This window comes from Boleophthalmus pectinirostris, unplaced genomic scaffold, assembly GCF_026225935.1.
Source record: "Boleophthalmus pectinirostris isolate CB_2022bp ecotype Guang Dong unplaced genomic scaffold, ASM2622593v1 HiC_scaffold_3, whole genome shotgun sequence".
NCBI lineage: Eukaryota > Metazoa > Chordata > Actinopteri > Gobiiformes > Gobiidae > Boleophthalmus > Boleophthalmus pectinirostris.
In genome coordinates this window covers 23283315-23303424 of record NW_026571299.1, presented here as the reverse complement: position 1 = coordinate 23303424, position 20110 = coordinate 23283315, and the positions used below count along the sequence as shown (strand labels likewise).

General features: G+C 41.1%; 1 protein-coding gene across 1 annotated transcript in view; it reads right to left on the bottom strand.

The window, feature by feature from the left end:
- dip2bb (disco-interacting protein 2 homolog Bb) overlaps window positions 1-20110 on the bottom strand; it is a 109167-nt gene that overhangs the window by 32724 nt on the left and 56333 nt on the right. The window contains exons 3-9 of the mRNA XM_055160553.1: window positions 12567-12719; window positions 5075-5200; window positions 4895-4983; window positions 3682-3904; window positions 3033-3185; window positions 2064-2183; window positions 199-396 (exon numbers count right to left, since the gene is read on the bottom strand). Of these exons, the coding sequence (XP_055016528.1) occupies window positions 199-396; window positions 2064-2183; window positions 3033-3185; window positions 3682-3904; window positions 4895-4983; window positions 5075-5200; window positions 12567-12719 (1062 nt within the window). The remainder of the gene's footprint in view (window positions 1-198; window positions 397-2063; window positions 2184-3032; window positions 3186-3681; window positions 3905-4894; window positions 4984-5074; window positions 5201-12566; window positions 12720-20110) is intronic.

Genomic DNA, 20110 nt, shown 5'->3' with positions numbered 1-20110 from the left:
TAAAACAGACCACAACAAGACAATAACAATCAGCAGGGCCACGGGCTAAATAAAGACCACAAACTGGAGAGGATAAATGTGTTTGTAGAATGAATTAAGCTATCCCTGCACAGAGCCAACAGAGCAGACCAAATACTGATGCCACAATAGCCATTCTTGTCATTAAAGCCTCCACTGTGTAACTTTTTCTTTTCTTACCGTATGTGAGCGTATACAGAGGTTTCCCGGTGATGTCCAGAGCTGTAAGTGCAGGACTCTTCCCCTGGGTGGCGCCCCATCGAGCCAGAGCGGCCTGAAGAGCAGGAGGCCAGTTACTCACCACCCCCAGAGGCTCCCCCTTCACTGGGATGATCTGTCTGCCCTCGGGCTTCGGCGTGTTGGGGTCTGGCTGGGGCACTGGAAGAGGGAGAGACGCAAAACATCAACATATAATTCATTTGTCAAAAGCTGAAAAGTAATTGCCTATTTTCAGTTTATTTTTGAGTGGTACAAAATCACAACAATGTTGTGTATAAATATGAGCCAGTGATTGAATATGGTATTTAAATATGTGAATAATGAACGGTGCAAAAGTGGTAGTAGTTTGATGTGATGTAATCCACAGCTACCTGTCGAGAACAGTGGGCACAGTGCCACGCTCAGGGGTCCATCTCCAAGGTCTTGAGGTCAGGACAACCTTAGCTGGAGGTTATATTTGTACATATTTTAAGTTGATGGAGAAAAGCCGAGTGCCAGAAGGAAACCCACACAGAAAGGCCCAGGAAACCCAGAAACTTCTCGCTGTGAGGCAGGAGTGCTAGCCACTCAGCCACCGTGCCGAAATTAGTTCTACCGTATTTTTCGGACTTTTGCACTTTTTTCCATGGTTTGGATGGTTCAGCAACTTATTCTCTGGTGTGACTTATATATTAAAATGTTCAGACTGACAGTCATGAGAGGCTCTAGGCTTGTGTCAGTATCTGCTGCTTCTATTACTCCTGTACCGCTGTCACTTCACTCTACTGTGCATGTCTCCTGTAGAAAAAGCCGCTGTCTTGTTACAAGTATTGAAATATGCAGCAGAAAACGATAATCGAGCAGCAGAAAGAAAGTTTGGAGCGAGCGAGAAACTTGTGAGGGACTGGTGGAAAGCGGGGATGGAAAACATAGCTTCACGGGAACCGGAAGGATACGCCATGTAAGTTTCCTGGAAGTCACTGGATGAATCGACAAAGCCTGAACTTCAGTGACAACTGAAACCATCCTGTCAGGATTCAGAAAGGCTGGAATAATTCTAACTGATGCCGAGTCTGATGACAGCTACACAGAAGAGGAAGCGGCACTCCGTTTACATCATGGATCTATGGTTTATCTCCGGAGGTCGTGCAGAAGTGACACCGAGGACAAAGAACTCAATGGATTTAGTGATTTGGAGTGAGATCATGAGTTTGGTAAACTTCTGTTCTTTTCTTTATGCTATAATTATCTGAAGAACTGTTCATATGTGACGTTAACATATTAACGTCTGTTCAGCCTGTTGTTCTCTGTTCTGTTGTTATTACTGGAACTTGACTTTCAACATGAAATGTCAGTTCCTGGTCTCTGATTTTATATTATTTATTATTATATTATTTCCCCAAAAAGTGCGACTTATATATGTTTTTTCTTCTACATTGCACATTTTTTGGCTGGTGCCACTTATACTTATATAGCGACTTAAAGTTCGGAAAATGCAGAAATCATTTTCTAATCTCTAACCTAATCAATTTAAAACAGTTCTGAAGAACATTTGAAGACTGACTGGTTGAAGAATCCCAACAGCAGAACAAATTGAGAATTCAAACTTTTGTTACATCCAGTTAAAAAAAACTCACCAACATATTTCCCTCTGGTTTGTTTGGGCGCTTCAGCTTTGGCTCTGCCCAAACCACAACGATGCTCTGTGATTGGCTTGAAACACTGGTTACCCAAGCAGTGATTCTCGTGAGTTTGTGAACTCACAAATATCACCATCCAAGTTCATCCATTCCAGGTTATAAGGACCCCACACCAAACACAAAATATCCATGTTGTTAACAACTCACCTTCCACTATCTCCTCTGAGTCGTCTGTAAAGAATTCACTGAGTTCGGGTCTCTTTGGTCTTTTCAAAGTGTTCAGGAGCTGCTGGATTTTAGTGGAAACACGACTGTTCACCGGGACTCCTGTAAAAATACAAAACATGAATATTAAACCAAGCTACGGACAAAATATTATAATGTTTCACTGTTGGACAATCTTAGCCTGGCCAGTCAGACCCTTCACTTTCTGCAGTGACACGGAGTCTGAACTCTTCCCAGTCTGATCTTAACAATCACTATTGGATTGGTTTAATTGTAGTGGCCAGGCTAATTCAGTCTGCTACTCCTCATCCCAAAATAAAACATCAGTCTGATCTTCTATTGTGCTTAAAGTGCATAGAACAAGTTAGACTCTCTTTACTAAAAGGTGGTGAAATGATTTGATTTTGATTACATGTTTCCTAATCTCCTGCTGTCCTTGAACTTTGTGTTGCAACATTGTAATTTCCCCATTTTAGAATAAATAAAGGCAACTTATCTTCCCTCATCCTGTTAAAAACTACAATTTACAACATATTTCATTCCACCAGTCTAAGTAATATAAAAAAAAAAAGCTCAAAAACCTGTCAAATGCACTTTAAATTTGTAATATATTTTCAATGGGAATAAAAAGCAGCAAACTCGGAATAGACGTAGGAATACCAAGGTGTGGTTGGGGAAAAATTCTGGAAAATTGTAAGTGAAAGTTCATTCTTGGTGTGAATTTTGTGATATATTTTGGCATTCACGATGAACAATAGGAAAAACGAGGGACCAAGACATGAGGTTTTTGACAATATACATGATAAATAGGCTTACTCTGCAGATTACCACGAGCTATAAAACATTGAGAAGAAAAGAAGTAGTGACATTTGGTTAATAAAAGAATTTTCGATTGGAAATGTATAGAAATTCCTGTCAAATGTTGTAGTAAATTTGGATTTTTGAGTTTACCATCGGCGGTTTCCATCATACTGGAGCGACTCTGGCCTCGGCTCATTCCTCGGACGGTGGCGATGGACGGTCGGTCGACGCGTGGCCCTCTGGTGGTCGTGGGGGGAACTACAGCGGTCACATCTGGAGGGGGGGCACTGTTTTCAGGTGGAGCTAAAAAGTAAAGAAAAGTCAGTGAAGGTAATTATACAGATTGTTTTCTCATACAAATAAACCATATATTCAATGTCCCTCCTCCATACCACATGTAATTTTTTGAGAGAGACAGCAAATTCAACTGTTGTAGTTCCAGCTAAGTTTGTTTTTTTGGTCATATTGAGTTAAAACAAAGATTATATTGAAATGTAACGTGAGTAACTGAGCTTAAGACAGAGAAATGCCTCCAGTTAGCATTACACCTCCAGGGAATATTGGTGACAACAGCTGCAATGTATCATTTCCCATAGGTTCAATGTTTAATGTCTTGTAATGTTATGTAATGGCGTCTGTTGTTGGCTTATTGAAAGTGGAATGTTTTAATCGGCTATAGAACAACGTATGAAATGTAACTATTGTGTTAACTTTGTCATATTTATGTTGAAGCTGCTCACACACTGATTAACAGACACTGTCCTAATTCGAATAAAAAATGACTGAATGATCTTCTGACCGATCCTGGAGTGAGCGAGCATGTTGGTGATGGCGGCGGCGCTGGTGTCGTGGGGCTGGTACAGAGGCTGGTACTGGGGCTTGTACTGGGGCTGGGCCTGGGCGGGTTTGGGCTCTCCGTGGGACATGGTGGAGGAGGCGGAGGAGGAGGTGGAGGAGCCCTGAACAGAGCGGTTTATCCAGGCTTCAGGACTCTGCAAGGAGGATGGCACCTGGAAGTTTGACTGCAAAGAGAAACATGTGCATTACGTTTATGACTCGACTGTACAGAGAAGTGGACTAAGGGAGCGTGATGACACCCATAGTGCTCGAACTAACCAAAAGAAGCTCAACAAGGCTCGCAGTTATAGGAGCGAATTTGGAATCAAATTCCATATTAAGAATTCCGACCACAAGTATTATAGCAACCAACGAGCTAATCAGGAGCAGGACTGTAAAAGGCAACACCCCTTCCTGTCTGCACCACTGGTTTACCAAAGAGCGGGCACTGTCAATCAAATGCTAGTAGGATTAACTTTGGGGAATGAAGGAACCTGATTTCTCTGTTATTAATGTTCATATCTTGACTTACAGAAAAAATAGCAAAATAATCATATAGAGTGGATTAATACAAACACTTTAAGACCAAAATGATAAGCCTGACAGCAGCAGTTACAGAGAGATAGAAAGTGAATCGGAGAAAGGGTCTGAGTCAGACGCACGCCCATTCTCACTTCCTGTTTGGAATGTGGCGGCCAGCAGACTAGATATATCCATTTATATACTATCTATGTTTGAAACTAGCAGTAAGGAACATGTTTGAGCTTGAACTTTTAGCCTCATCATGAAAGAAAAATTCTAATCTGTCAACTGGAGAAGAGTTTTAGTGTGAAGACATTCGCTGCTCATTCAAGTGGCTCCTTCAGTTCTGGCCAAGTACTGGTGGTAAACTGTTTTATATCTGTCTGAGGGAGGAGCTCACCACTACCCCAAGTATCTTGGACAGTGTCAGGCAGTTGGTTTCCCATGATTCTTAGTAACTTATTTCCTGGACAAAAAGAGGTGACCCTGTCATTTATCATGATGAGAATAAATAAACAGTTGATTATAAGTCATTGTGAATGACTGTGTGCATGATGTGTTGTATTCAAATCAACAGAATGCTTTGGTTACACAGGCACACACAGGACTATGATGAAGGGATTAGTGAAATGATGTTTAGCAGTGAACTTCACCTGGAGCCCGGGGTGGACCTGAGGCATCGGAGCGGCTCCAGTCGACTGTCTGCGACTAGACGAGTCGTCTTCAGACCCAGAGGAGGAGTCTGAGAGAGAGAGTTCTGTTATTATAAAAGTACTAATTAAACAGCTCTAGACTGTCTCATAATGATCTATTGTGTTGTATTGTGAGTGAACCTGGAGGCGTGCGTGTGTTGATGGGAGACTGGACGTAGGTGGAGCGGCGCTTCGTGGGCATGGGCAGAGCCATCTTCTCCTCTTTGTGTTTGGCCAGAGCCGCCTGCACCGCCTCAGTGTGGATGTCTGCACAGACACAAGACAAACCCAGGTTACTTTAGATTAGACATGAACAAATACTGCAGAGTATTATATAGTACTTTTCCAGGCAAGAGTGATTGCTGTCGCCACAGCTGCCCTGGGGCAGACTGAGGGAATATATATATTATATTATACATATACTAGCCCCTCTGACCACCACCAATCACACAGCACATTCATACACAGGCAGGTGTCTTGCTCAAGGATACACCAGTTTGAGCCCATACACACTAAAATGTGTAAAAAAAAAAAAAAGATACAAGATACAAGAAAGATAGAAAAGATACTGTACAAACAAATATACTTTACACTTTACTTTTTATACTTTATTGTTTTGTATCATAATAACATAAAAGCACGACACATAAAAGCAGCATAAAGATCTGTGACGTGTTTATTTGCCCACACATGTGCAGCACTCACATGCACTCTCACGTGCACTATTAAAATATTTTATAATCTGTCATTTATAAAAGAACAACACTGTTTTCTACAGTGTATTTAAATCTATGCATTCATTTTCTCCAGTGTAAATGTGGCTTCTCTTAAAACTCTAATTAAACTCGTTACAACACTCATTATGATCATAGGTCTGGAAATACAATATTACTGCACAAACACATGCTGATAGGGTCTCATACAGTGACACATCACATCTGCCTGGCCCCACTGAAATCCATGTTAATAAAGCACGGGTCCATTGCACAGCAGTGTTACATAAGATCCAGATGAACTAATTACTCATGTCATCCTCCCTCTAACGGGCTGCTGAACCAGATAAGGACTGTCACGATGCTTGGCTTTAAAGGGTCTGTATTACGTTAAAATCTATGTTCTAATGTTGTTTCCTCATCACAAACAGACCTGGAGTTGTGTTTAGTTTCATTCACATGTTAAACACAAATCCAGCATTTTTAGGCTAAGTTCTTCTCTCAGACTGAGGACACTGTGTTGCACCTTGTGATGTCATGTGGTAACACACTGTGTTTTAAAACTCCAAACACCTTTATTAGATCATGTGCATAATTTCAGCCCTCAGAACAAATGCTGAAGATAAAGCATGTGTTTAAGCCTTGTTGAAACTTCTTTGCTTTCCAGTGCACTAGAAGATATTTCGTTGGCAATCTCAACTGAAAAAAGGCTCAAACAAAAAACTTATTCTTGTGTAAAGCAGTTTAACTGAAAATAAAAAAATAGTTGTTAAATTACCACCTAGTGCCATCACAAGGTGGAACTGAGTATTTTGACTCGACTGAAGTCCAATGGGACTCCGGGTTCAGACAAACTTCTGTTCGGGCTTGTGCCGGATTCACATCACACATGAGTGCATCAGCTGTTTCCTGTCTACAGTAAAACCAGTCGCTTTGAGACTCTTAAGTGTTCAAAGGTCAGAGGTCTGCACTTCTAGTTTAGATACAAGTCAAAACTGTTATTATTATTTGTGAAATGTGGTGCAAAACTTCAGATACATGATTTTTAAAGCATTAAAGATTTGAGATAAAGTCCACAGGAAGTAGAGTCTGCAGACACATGTGAACTACTTTCACCTTTTTACTTTTAAAGAACGCCTCAAACTAGATTAATAGAGCGGTTCTGTGGACTGGGGTCATTATTTGCGGAGGACAATTTCTATGGATCATGTGGATGAGATGCTGCACTTTAAATTTACTACTTTACAAGAGGTGAGGAGTAAAGTCTTCTCATTATTTTCACTCGTTTGTATTACAAACATTGTCATTAGTAGGCGTACGAGCATGTGCTGAACAACTGAAATTATTTTTAAAAAGAATAAACATTTACATGATCGAGAATAAATTAATTCACCCATTTACTTCGGAATGAAGTTTAATTCCGAATAATCATTTTCATGAGGAATTAAAGAAGATCAAGTTACACTAAATCCATTCACACTTAGAATGCATGTTTTACATTTTTTTCAAAATACTTTTAATTGAACAAATGCAAGATATGTCAGTATAATGCTATGCTTCACTTAACATACCAAAACATTTTCAACTATCAGAGCAGGGCACCTTTAACTTCACACTGAAAGCCCCTGTCTAGTCTGGGAATCAAACTTGAGACTTTCTTGAAGTGTAAAACCACAAGGTCACAGTTCTGTTGGTGTTTGATGTAAAAGGCTGAGGTGTTTTACATAGATCCATAATCGACGTGTCTGAAATGGTACAAAGAGAATTCTGCCACAGTTCTATCACAAAAATAAAAATGAATTAACTGTGAGTAGAACTGGTCAGTTGGAGTTCTACAGAGTGCTTTGTGACACTGTTGTTTTCTACTGCACCATTCCCAAAAGTGCTCATCATCACAAGGCTTTTTCCATTTCCTCCTCTCCCTCGCTCTCTCCTCTCAATCACCCTCTCTCTCCTTTCTCTCTCATCCCTGCCTCCTTTTTATCCATCTCTCTCTCTGTCTCAGATTTTCTCTCACCCCACTGCCAGTTTTTTCTATTTTATTTCTCTTCTCTCTCTCTCTTTTTTCTCTCTTTCTCCTCTCACTGCCCCCTTTCTCCTCTACCTCTCTTCTCTCCCTTTCACAACCTCTCTCCCTGTCTTTCTCTCTCTCCCTTCTTTTCTGTCTCTTGTAGTTCTCTTCTCTCTCTTTCCCTGTTCTCTATCAGTCTCTCTTTTCTCCTCTTCCTCAACCTGCTCTCTCTTTCTTCCTTCTCTCTCTCTTCTCTCCTCTCCCTCTTTCAACTCCAGCTCTCCCTGTATCTCTCATGTCTTTCACTCTATCCCTGTCTCCTTTTTTTTAAAATCAAACCCAACACTTCCTTTGTCTTTCTCCCACCTCTCTCTCAGTCCTCTTTCACTTTTTCCATATCTTTTATTTCTCTTCTCTCTCTTTTCCCTCCTCTCTATCAGTCTAGCTCCCTGTCTCTTTTCCTCCTCCTCTCTTTCTCTGCCCTCTCTCTTCCTTCTTTCGCTCTTTCTCCTACCTCTTTCTGAGCTCTCTCCCACGCTTTCAGTCTCTCTCTTTCCCTGCTCTCTATCAGTCCTCTCTCCCTCTCTCTTCCCCCTCCACTCTCTCGCCTCTCTTCTTTTACCCACTCTCTTCCATCTTTCTCCACTCTACCTCCCTCTCTTCTCTGCCTCTTTCACCCCCTCTCTCTCTGTCCCTTTCAACTCCCCTCTCTTCTTCTCCCTCTCTCTGTCTCATCTCTTTCACTCTCTCTCTCCTCCCAGCTCTCTCTCCTCTACCTCTCTTCTCTCCCTTTCACACCCTCTCTTCCTGTCTTTCTCTCTCTACCACTCTTTTCTGTCTCTTAAAGTTCTCTTCTCTCTCTTTCCCTGCTCCCTATCAGTCTCTCTCTTTTCCCTCCTCACTATCAGTCTAACACTCCTGTCTCTCTTCCTCCTCCGCTCTCACGTCTCTTTCTCTATGCCCTCTCTCTTCCTTCTTTCTCCTACCTCTCTCACAGCTCTCTCCCATGCTTTCAGTCTCTTGTATTTCTCTTCTCTCTCTTTTCCTGCTCTCTATCAGTTTCTCCCTCTCTCTTCTTCCCCCTCCGCTCTCTCTCTTCTCTTCCTCTACCCACTCTCTCTTCCTTCTTTCTCTCTCCACCCCCTCTCTCTCTAACCCTTTCAACTCCCCTCTCTTCTTCTCCATCGCTCTCTGTATCTCTCATCTCTTTCACTCTATCCCTGTCTCTTTTTTATTTATCCCAACACTTCTCTCTTTCTCCTACCTCTCTCTCTTGATCTCTTTTATTTCTCTTCTCTCTCCATTTTCCTCCTCTCTTCCTCTACCCACTCTCTCTCTCTTCTCAACCCCCTCTCTCTCTCCTCTACTTCTCTTCTCTGCCTCTTTCAACCTATCTCCCTGTCATTCTCTCTCTTCCTCCTCTTCCTCAACCCGCTCTCTCTCCTCTCCTTTTTTCAACTCCCTCTCTCCCTGTATCTCTCATCTATTTTCCCTCTATCGCTGTCTCCTTTTTTTTAAAATCAAACCCAACACTTCTTCTCTCTTTCTCCTACCTCTCTCTCAGCCCTCTCCCACTCTTGATCTCTTTTATTTCTCTTCTCTCTCTTTTCCTCCTCTCTCCTCTCTTCTTCTACCCACTCTCTCTCTCTCTCTCAACCCTCCTCTCTTCTACCTCTCTTTTATACCCCCTCTCCCTGTCTTTCTTTCTCTCCTACCACTTCCCCCCCTCTCTTTCTTTCTACACCTTTCGACTCCCCTCTCGTCTTCCCCCTCTCTCCCTGTATCTCTCATCTCTTTCGCTCTATCCCTGTCTTTTATTTTTCTTCTCTCTCCTTCTCTCCTCTCCATCATCTCTCTCTTCCTCAACCCACTCTCTCTCTCCTCTCACCTCCCTCTCTCTCCTCTACCTCTTTCACCTCCTCCCCTCTCCCCATCTTTCCTTCTACCACCCCCCCCTACCCTTTTCAACTCCCCTCCTTTCTTCTCCCTCTCTCTCTGTATCCCCCCTTCCCTCCTCTCTCTCTTAACCCTTAAGATTTAAGCCTCTTCCCTGCACCACTTTAGCCCCAAACATGTTTTATCTTTTCTTATAAATCCCGTGTGCGATAAACCCACAGAAGATAAGAAACTGTTCCACATTTCCACTCCGGTCTGCGCGCTCTTGGATTAGTCACTTGGCCTTTAGCGTGCTGTGTTCGAGGAGGATGCGCTGACGTGGACTTTTTCTCTTTTTTCTTTCTTTCTTTTTTGTAGTGTCTGGTTTCTGTCGATCCTCCGTTCACATGCCCAAACAGTGACATCACCCTGACCTCACTGAGGGGTCCACAATGAGGGCCCCCCCAAAAAACTGCAGGGCCCCACTGGAGCCTGTTATAATGAAGATACCAGTCCTCTCCTGCACGCTAATGTGCTGGGAAAACTCCAGAAGACAGTTTCACTACTGGTAGTTTGGGGATTTAAATGGACAGTTCGGAATTTTGGACATAAGGCCTCATTTCCTAGTGAGCCAGAGATACTTTTTGAAATATTCCATCCAGTCCTTGAGATCAGATATGTATCGGTTTTAGGAGCACATATCCAAGTGGCCTGGGTCGCATTTTAAAAAATTGGATCTGTGTGTATATGATCTTTTAATGCTCCTAAAACCGATACATATCTGATCTTTTGACATGTGACTTCAGTCTGAACGGCCAAGATGCATTCATCCACCTACACGTTATCAACAAGCCACAAATGTACTCAAATGTTCTTCTCGTCATACGAAAATTGTTAATGAACGTCTCCACATCCACACGTTCCTTTCAATGAACTGCCCCACAAAACCTCATCCTTCTCCTTCTCAATCTCGTCCTTAAAACAAGTAAGTTGTTCATGTTCTGGCTCCGGTATGAGAGGAACTTTAAAATCGCCAGGTGCTCAATGCTGCGTCCATGTTTGGACAACTTCCGCTCGCTGTGGTTGACATTGTGGTGTCCTCCAGTGCGCATGTGAGACACTTTTGGGCCGTTTACTGTTCACACTGGAGATCACATACAAGTCAAATTTAATTGGAAATGTGAACGACCTCGCAAAAACATCGGATTTCACAAAAAAATCCAAAATTGAGCATTAAGCCCTGCAGTCTGAATATAGTCTAATAGGTTGTTTACCTGCAGCTGCCATAGCGACACATAGAGCACACGAAGAATCCTGTTCCAGATATGGCCATGTTCATATCGTCACAATTAACTAAAGCAGAGTAAAATTCCGCTGCTGCTGCTGAGAAGATAGTCCCTTAATGTGAGAATAAAATGTATATATATGCTATTAATGTTATCAAAGCTGAAACAAATGTTATGCTCAACAGTGTTATTCTTAGGAGCTTCTGCTGTAAAACAGGAACTGCCTAAATGTTGATGTGTGATTCAGTGAGAGTGGAGGGGGGCTAGTGGCTGGTGTCTGAAGGGACAGTTGTGGTTAAACATGTGGTATCTTGTGGAGGAGAGTGCAAATGTCTACTGCGAGAATTGGATAAAGGTAACACTGTACAAATGTTAGACAGAGCATACGCTCTTGACCTATACGATTGTGCATATCATGTGACTGTGGGTGTGATAAATGAATAAAAAGCTATATTTGTGTGATGTAGTAATATTGGGAAACTCTCTGACTCAATAAAATGTTGTTTATTTATTATTATTATCTTTTTTTTTTTCCAGAATAAAATTGGGTTTAAAAATGAAAGTCGTCATAAACTGTGTAGAATTTATTCCAAGTGTTTTGAATTCATGAGTTGGGGTGTGTGACGTGTGTGGGGAATGCTATCATGAGGAGATTTGATGTGTCCAGTACTCTTCTGACAATTTATGGAAAGAATTGATATCTTTAAAGGTGCACTATCCTACTACACTACCTGCTTGGAGACAGGCAAATGATGCCACCAGACCATAGTACTCACCTGATCTGTGCCAGTCATTTGTGGTTTCAGAGCTTACCTGATCTGAACTGGACGTTCTTGTTTTTTGAATTAATTACATGTTTTGCTGTAGTTGATGTGTTAACCCAGACCTGAGCAACGTCCAGCTTCAGGTCACATACGGTCCAGTCCATGTGCCATTTGTTTTTCAATATAAAACAAAAAATAAGAAAATGAAAAAAACAACAACTGTTTTCTTCATTATTTGTCTCCAAAACCAAAATGAAAAAAACGGATAACAATTAATTTTTCAGTTTTCGATTTTGTGTTTAAATGAATAATGGAAAAAATGGATAATGACAGTTTCCTGTTTCCATGACTTAAACTGTGATGCCGGACTTTAGCGCCACATACAGACTGAACCAGACAGGAACCAGACTGGGACGGCATCCAGGACTTAGACCGGGACCAGACCAGAAATGAGACCAGAACTGAGACCAAAACTGAGACCAAGACTGAGACCCGGGAACAGGACCAGGACTGAGACTAGGACTGAGACCAGGACTGAGACTGGGACCAGACCAGGACCAGACCAGGACCAGACCAGGACTGAAAAAGATTTAGTCCTGGCTCATTCAGTTTTGTGGCGCAAAAGTCCGGCATCACAGATTAAGTCTCGGAAAAGAAAAAAGGCCATTATCCACTTCTTCATTCCTTTACACAAAATCAAAACTGAAAAAACGAATCATTATCTGTTTTTTCATTTTGGTTTTGAAGACAAATAATGAAGAAAATAGTTGTTTTTATCATTTTCTTATTTTTGGTTTTTATATTGAAAAATGAATGAACGAATGATACACGGATTTAGCCCTTTGGTTGACTCTGACTGGCGCGTTTAAGCTCATTTGGAATTACAAAATAAACTAATTTTATCATTTGATCTCATGCATGTCATCCCTGGTTTGGGTGTTAATTTGATCTGTAAAGCGTACAGTTCCTGGTTGTAACTCTTACCTGATCTGTAGCGGTCGTCCCTGGTGCCTCCATTGCGGTGCGACCTCTTGGAGCGCCTCTCTCTGTACCGCGACGCATTCGACGATTGAGGGGCGTGGCCTGAGGAGGAGGGCGGGGCAGCAGGTTGGACATCATTCTTAGGAGGAGGCTCCACTGGAAAAAAAACAAAAAACACTGAATTATGATGTGATATGTTAATGTGAATCAATAATGTTGCTTCGTAAGTGATTTAAGAATATTATTGAGTAAGTTTTGATGATGAACCAGTGAACAGCTTTAATTCAGTATTTTGTTTTTACACAACATTTTCACACCATTGGTAACAACAACTAGCATGCTAACAGTACACCACTGTTACTTCCTGGTTCGCAGATTATAATCTTTTCAGAGGCCATTATTGTTCAAAGTGATGGACAGCTCAACAATATAAAGATGTTTTCAGTAAAATTTAAATGTACAACATAAGATTTGTGCGACATATTTTTGTTACTTGTTTATTTCTTACCTGGAGGCGCCTGGATGATGAACGGAGCCAGAAGTTTAGTCTTTTTCTTCTCATAGCCCTTTTGTGTGATGTCCCCTGTGAACGAAAACACACAACTCGTTAGAAAATTCTATTCATAATAGTAATAAATTCAAATAAACATCAATTACATAAGGATTACACAAGATGCAAAAGGAGTAGGTAGAGGTACAAATACTTAGAGTGTTTGAGAGAAGAACTCAGCCTAAATATGCAGGGTTTGTGTGTTAAACATGTGAATAAAAAAAACACAACTCCAGGCCTGTTTGTGATGAGGAAATAACATTAGAACATAAATCAGAAACTACAGTAATATTGGTAGTAGATATCTTTATATTTTTTTAATTTCAGTATCATTCCCAGAATATTATCAGCTCAAACAATTGCAGTTGCATTTAAAACAGTACATTAAGAGGAGAGAGTTTGAAAATTGGAAATTCATGCGAGAAGACACAATATTTCCCCCATTATTTCTTGTCCTTAACCACAGATTGTAAAAATGGACAGTTTTGGCTGCAATTTGGCTCCACCGACTCAACTTTCTATTGTAAGTGTTTTACATCAGATAAATCAGGATGTGCACGTAAAACATTGCTCTGGTTTCTGAAAGTTGTGAAAGCGCTCATAAACTCGTTTATTTATTTATCTATTTATTTATTTGAGACAGCGACAGCATGCAATTTTTACATTAACCTTTTTTACAGAGAGAGATGCATTGTACATCAGGTTGTAGCATCAGTGCTAATTTCCACCTGTCGTCCCAGGGCAGATTCATTGATTGATTGTATTTAACTGACCTTAACTATCAACTGTTCTTGGAGACATGTAGCATGTTTTGGGTTCTAGGTCACGGTAAGTAAATGGGATGCTCTGAATGCATACAGTAAGTGAGGGAGAACTTTGGATGGAAACCTGCTGGAAAGTCCTCTTGAATTGTAACCTTTATAAAAGTTAGTTCATCTATATACATATCGATTTAAAAAAAAAAAATCATTAAATACATTGTATTAATTACATTATAATTAAGAATTGCCAGTACTCTCCTCCATCTATCTGCAGAACTTGGGCAGTGGTTCTTAAGATGATAAAATGCTGGTTCTATGTGGTCAGATGGCAGGTTGGGCAGAGCCATCCCTTGTCTCAGAAAATTCATCACAGGTAACTATTTCAGGATTTGATCTTACATATTTCAGTTCCTTCCTAAAAGTGATTCTGAATGATTTTTTTTTACAAATTATTAATGATAATAATAATGCATCACTTTTATAGAGCGTTTTTTGGACACTCAAAGACACTTTACAGTTCATTATTCATTCACTCCAGACCTGGTGGTGGTAAGTTACTATTGTAGCCACAGTTGCCCTGGGGCAGACTGACAGAAGCGAGGCTGCCAATCTGCACCATCGGCCCCTCTGACCACCACCATCACTCACACACACCACTTTCATACTAGGCAATGTGGGTGAAGTGTCTTGCCTAAAGACACAACAAATGTTTTGTGACTGGCGCCCCCCTGTAGCTTTCTAAGTTTCTTGTGTTGTGCGGTTTACAAATGATGTTCATGTCAGCAGATAAGCAGATCCCAAATCAGCAGTTACAGATGTTATAGGAAATGAGGAACAACAACAACAAAAACAAACATTTAAAACGATTTCATAGTAAACTTCTGCGAGGAAATGAGGATTATATTGATATTACATAATGAAAAAATGTGGGCTGCTTCGGTAAGATCAGTAAAATGACATAAACAAGGCCCCACATTTGGTCTGGTACATTCACATTTCATTTTATTATGATATAGAAGCTGATTTTCTAACTCGATACATCACAGTGACACGAATGACTAAAGGCCGGCGAGAACATCCCCCTCTCCTGGGCAGGAGACAGCAGGTACAGTACCCGCGTGCCGCCCACTGCAAACTGTTTAAAAAGAACCAGTTCTGTTTTTTCACGTTTTCGAGAGCATTTGAACAAATATAACAGCTTGAATGTTTGTCACTTTCTTTCATAAATTTGCTCAAAACCACAAAATGGCAGCTAATGTTTACAATCTGCTGGTGGGAACAAAACAGCAGATGGGAGCCCACGTTGGTGCGGCGAGGAGTCATTCTTCGTAAGAGAAAAACAAAACTGTTCTAAAAAAGAGGAGAGGAGGAGGGGAGGAGGAGGAGAGTGGGCGGAAGATGAATCAGTGACATACAGAGAGTAAATGAGCAGTTATCACAAAACTAAAAATGTAACATGTCCACAGTATAAGATGATGAATGATGAGAAAGAGAGAGACAGAAGGAGAGAGGAGGATAGAAAGAAGAGAGGGAGATGATAGGAGAGATAGAAGAGACAAAGGGGGAAAGAAGGGAGAGGAGGAGAGGGGGAGCAGGGGATGGAAAAAGACAAGTGATGGAGTGAGGAAAGAGATGAGAGAGAAAGAGAGAAGAGGAGAAAGAGGAAAGAGTGAAAGAAAGACAGATGGGAGAGAGATGAGAGAGAAAGAGGAGAGAAGAGGAGAAAGAAAGAAAGAAAGAAAGAGAGAAGGGAGAGAGATGAAAGAGAAAGCGATGGAGGAGAGTGAGAGATGTGCGAGAGAGGGAAAGAGGGGAAAAAGAAGAGAAAGAGAGAGATGGAGGAGGGAGAGATAAGCAAGAGAGAGAGAAAGTGAAGCGAGAGAGGTAGGAGAGAAGAAGAGAGGGAGGAGAGAGAGATGAGCAAGAGGAGAGAAACAGAAAGAGAGAGGACAGAAAGATGAGCAAGAGAGAGAAAGAGGAGAGAGAAAGAGAGGGAGGGAGGAGGGAGAAAGATGAGCAAGAGAGAAAGGAGAGAGGAAGAGAGGTAAGAGGGAGAGAGTTGAAAGAGAAGAGAGATGTGAGAGAGAGAGAGAGAGAAAAAGAAAGGGAGAAGGGAGAGATGAGAGAAAGAGGAGAGAGAAATAGAGGGAAGAGAGGGGTCAGGAGCAGAGGAAAAGAAGGACAGAGAGTGAAAAAGGAGCGAGCGAGAGAAATAGAAAAAGAGGAGAGGAGGTGACAGGAGCTGGTCCCTGCGCCCCCTGCCTTCAGTCCATCTGTGCCCAGCAGAGCCTCCCCCTCACTGTCCACTGTCCACTGTCCACACAATATGACACAAGCAGCAACATTTGACTGTTCTGGAGCTCACACTGCTGACACAAGAACACACACATCACACACAAGTCACTTTTTATTCACTGCTGACTAAAATACACTAGTAAAAACACATCCAAGTCCATTTCAATACAAAAAAATTAAACACAAATCACCACAATGAGTTTATAAGCACTATTCTCAACATTCAGAGACCACAGTAGAGTACTATCACATGACTGTTAACAGCAACTAGCATGCTAACCACACACCAGTGCTACTGCCTTGTTTGTGGGCGATAAAAATGTGTAATAATTAAGACACAGACAGTACACAGAGGTCTTAGTTTGATCCTAAAGGCCGCCACACACTACAGGAGTTTTCGGTCTGAAACGATTTTCAAAAGCGCGACAAAAAGCACACACCACAGACACAAGGAGAATCTTATGAGACTTAAAATCTCCGATCACAAAGACTGCAGTGGGATCTGTCTGTGGACCACAGGATATAAAGTTGTGAGTGCACCTCGCGTCAGCTTTTTCCTGTCTACTGTAAAACCAGTCGCTTTGAGACTCTTAAGTGTTCAAAAGATCAGACTCTGCACTTCTAGTTTAGATACAAGTCAAAACAGTGTTATTATTATTTGTGAAATGTTGTGCAAAACTTCAGATACATGATTTTAAAAGCATGAAAGATTGGAGATAAAGTTCACAGGAAGTAGAGTCACTGTCACTAATCTGCAGCTTCACCTCGATCTGTGTGGATGTAAACAGACACACGTGAGAAACTACTCTCACCTTTTTACTTTTAAAAACACCTCAAACTGGATTAATAGTGCAGTTTTGTGGACTGAGGGTCATTATTTGAGGAAGACAGTTTCTATGGATAATGTGGATGTGATTCTGTAGGTTAAATTTACAACTTTATGAGAGGTGAGGAATAAAGTCTTCTCATTATTTTCGCTATAGATCCAGAGTTTTTTATCTTGCTTTTCTGAATCCGTCACTCCTCTGCCTCTAATGCTCTATTATGCTCTAATGTTTTATTGGCTATTGATGTTTGGTGGTCAGAGTCACACTGACAGTACACACACACACACACACACACAAGGAGCGCTAACAAAGACACAAAGTCGGATCAGAACTTGCAGCCAGTAAATTCTCCTGGAGTGTGAGGCGGCCTTGCTTTGATGATGTATCTGTACTTGGGCAAGACACATTTTACTTTGTGACATGAAAAAGTAGCAGAGGTGTCAAGTATAATATATGACAAATTATAAATTTTTTCATACATTTTTTCCTTAATTTTATTCATTTTTCATACTTGGGCCGTAAAATGGCAATGGCAGAACTGTGCTGAAACCATAGACTGTATAAAAGATGTGGACTAAGTGAGTGTAACATCACCCATAGTGTTCAGCTCCAGTCAAATGAAGCTCATCTAAGCTTGAATTTGGAGCCAGTTCCATATTTGGAATTCCGACCGTGAGTATCATAGCATCCAAAGAGCCAACCCAGAGCGAGGATGTTGATACCTTTAACTCCCCTTCCTATTCACACTGCAGGATTTAGCATGGAGCAAGCGCCTAGTAACGTTGTCAATCAAACCTGTTGTGACCTCAGGGGAAGAAGGCCCCCGATTTACCTGTTTTGTTAAAGTTCATATCTTGATTTACAGACAAAATAGTGAATCAAGTAGACAGGGTTAATATGAACATTTTAAGACCAAAATAAAGAGCCTGACAGCAGCAGTTACAGAGAGAGAGAGGAGATGTTTTATCAATAGAAAGAAAACTGGAGCCAGAGTTGATGGAGCTGGAAGTGTGCCCATGCTCTCTTCCTATTTGGGGTGCAGTGGTTAGCAGGTTATGTCCACTTAAACAATCTATGGCTTAAACATGCTTGTAAATGTGTTGGTTGAGGTTCAGGTATCCCATAAAACGTGAACTGACCGTACTATTAACAACAAAAGAGAAGAAACATCACCAAATAAGCTGGACTAAAGTTACTTTGCATGTTTCTGTTCTTATTTCTATTTTCATTCTATTAGAAAAGGCTTTACTTGGATAATCCTGCTTTAGGGTTATCGTGTCAGTGGTGCGGATTGGACAAGATCTCGTGCCACAAGATCTCATGAGACAGAATTACCGCAACTGTGCACACAAGAGAAAAGTGATCTCATGAGATTTGGATTGGACAGAAAAGGGTTAAGCATTGCACCTCCTTGAGAAGCTGTAGTTCCAAAACACTGTGCTATAACGACGAGCCCGACCGATATATCGGTTGGCCGATATTATCGGCTGATATGGGCAACTTTAGGCATATCGGCTATCTGTTCATTTAATCCAATTTACAGACAGATAAATGTCCTAATATGTGGCTCCACATATATTATTTATCTACGGAGTCATTTGTCTGTGTGTGTGTCTGTACTGTCCCTGAACACACCACAGAGTCGCGTCACTCACGTGTGTTTGTTTACACCTGCAGACACAGATCCAAACACTGAGATTATATTCTTTTTACGGACAATCGGTTTGAGTCTGGATTAAAAGGACATTTACTAGTGCAGATTTTGTGATGTGAGGAGGAGCCTGTGTGAGCGGTGAGTGTTGGAAATATGTCGACTCTGAAGCTAGTTTTTGTCATTTGTTATGGGTTAGCTGCTGTAGCTCCTGCACATAAACAGACTGTTTTCTATTGGTCTATTGTAAAGTGACTATATTGGCCGTATATTTGTTACTGGACCTGCACTGATATGTAAATGAGCTGTGAATATTGGTGTGAATTATGACATTTGCGCATATAATTAATTACCGCGGCGCGCACGTATTTACGGCTAAAGGCTAATAGCGCTACTTTCTTTACTAGTTATGGGTCCGTCGCGAACGAAATGACTCTTAGAATCGGCTCTTTGAAGGGAACGACGGGAGCCTGATCCTTATTGGGAGCCGTGTTTTCTCTTTCTCTCACTTTTTTTCTCTTCACGCCGCGTGCAGACTCGTGGTTTGACAGCGGCAGCGGCTAAAAACGAAACTTTGAGAAATTTGCGTGTACGTAGGATTAAAAAAAATAAAAATAAAAAAACGAGCATATTTGACTGTAGTTTAGCATAAAATAAATAAGTCCCGGTTTAGTCCTTTTTCAGTCCTGGTTTAGACCTGGTTCAGTCCTGATTCAGTCCTGCTTTAGACCTGCTTGCAACAAAACAATCTGAAGAGCCACTTGGGAGCCAAAATGAACCAGCAGCTTTTAGTGAGCCGAGCCAAAAGAGCCGGTTCTCTAAAAAGAACTGGAATACCCATCACTAGTGTCTAGGATGTGATGTGATGCAAAAATGCCATTAAGCCAACCTACTGTCTGTAAATATGATGTAAAGAGGCAGAATAACAATAAATGTTGCCTAAATAAACCCAATTTTAAATCCACCAGAGCCAAATCTAAGTTTTTTAAAACAATTGAACATTTACAGTGAATTTTTACATCACAAAAATATATCGGCGATTATATCGGTTATCGGCAGCCGCCAACGGCATTATATCGGTTTCATATCGGCCACAGCAAAATCCATATCGGTCGGGCTCTAATAACGACACAAAAACATGAAAAGTCCTGTGCAGATCTTGTGAGATTTAAGCCATGTTATAATGTCATCATTTCATCAAAACAGACCCAGAGTGTTTTGTTTCATTCACACATGTTTGAGTAACACTTTATTATTAGTCTGTCTACATCTTCAGAGCTCAAAACATTCTGTTCCACCTTGTGATGTCATGAACTCGAAATAACTCAGACGAGACCAAGCAAGGATTCCGAGATAGAATCCAAGATGGCTGTGCCCAGTGTCACTTTTAAGTATGAACTGTTTTCATTGTATTTGGAGCTTTGGTGGTTTAAATAACAATTTCAGTCACTCATATTAATTGC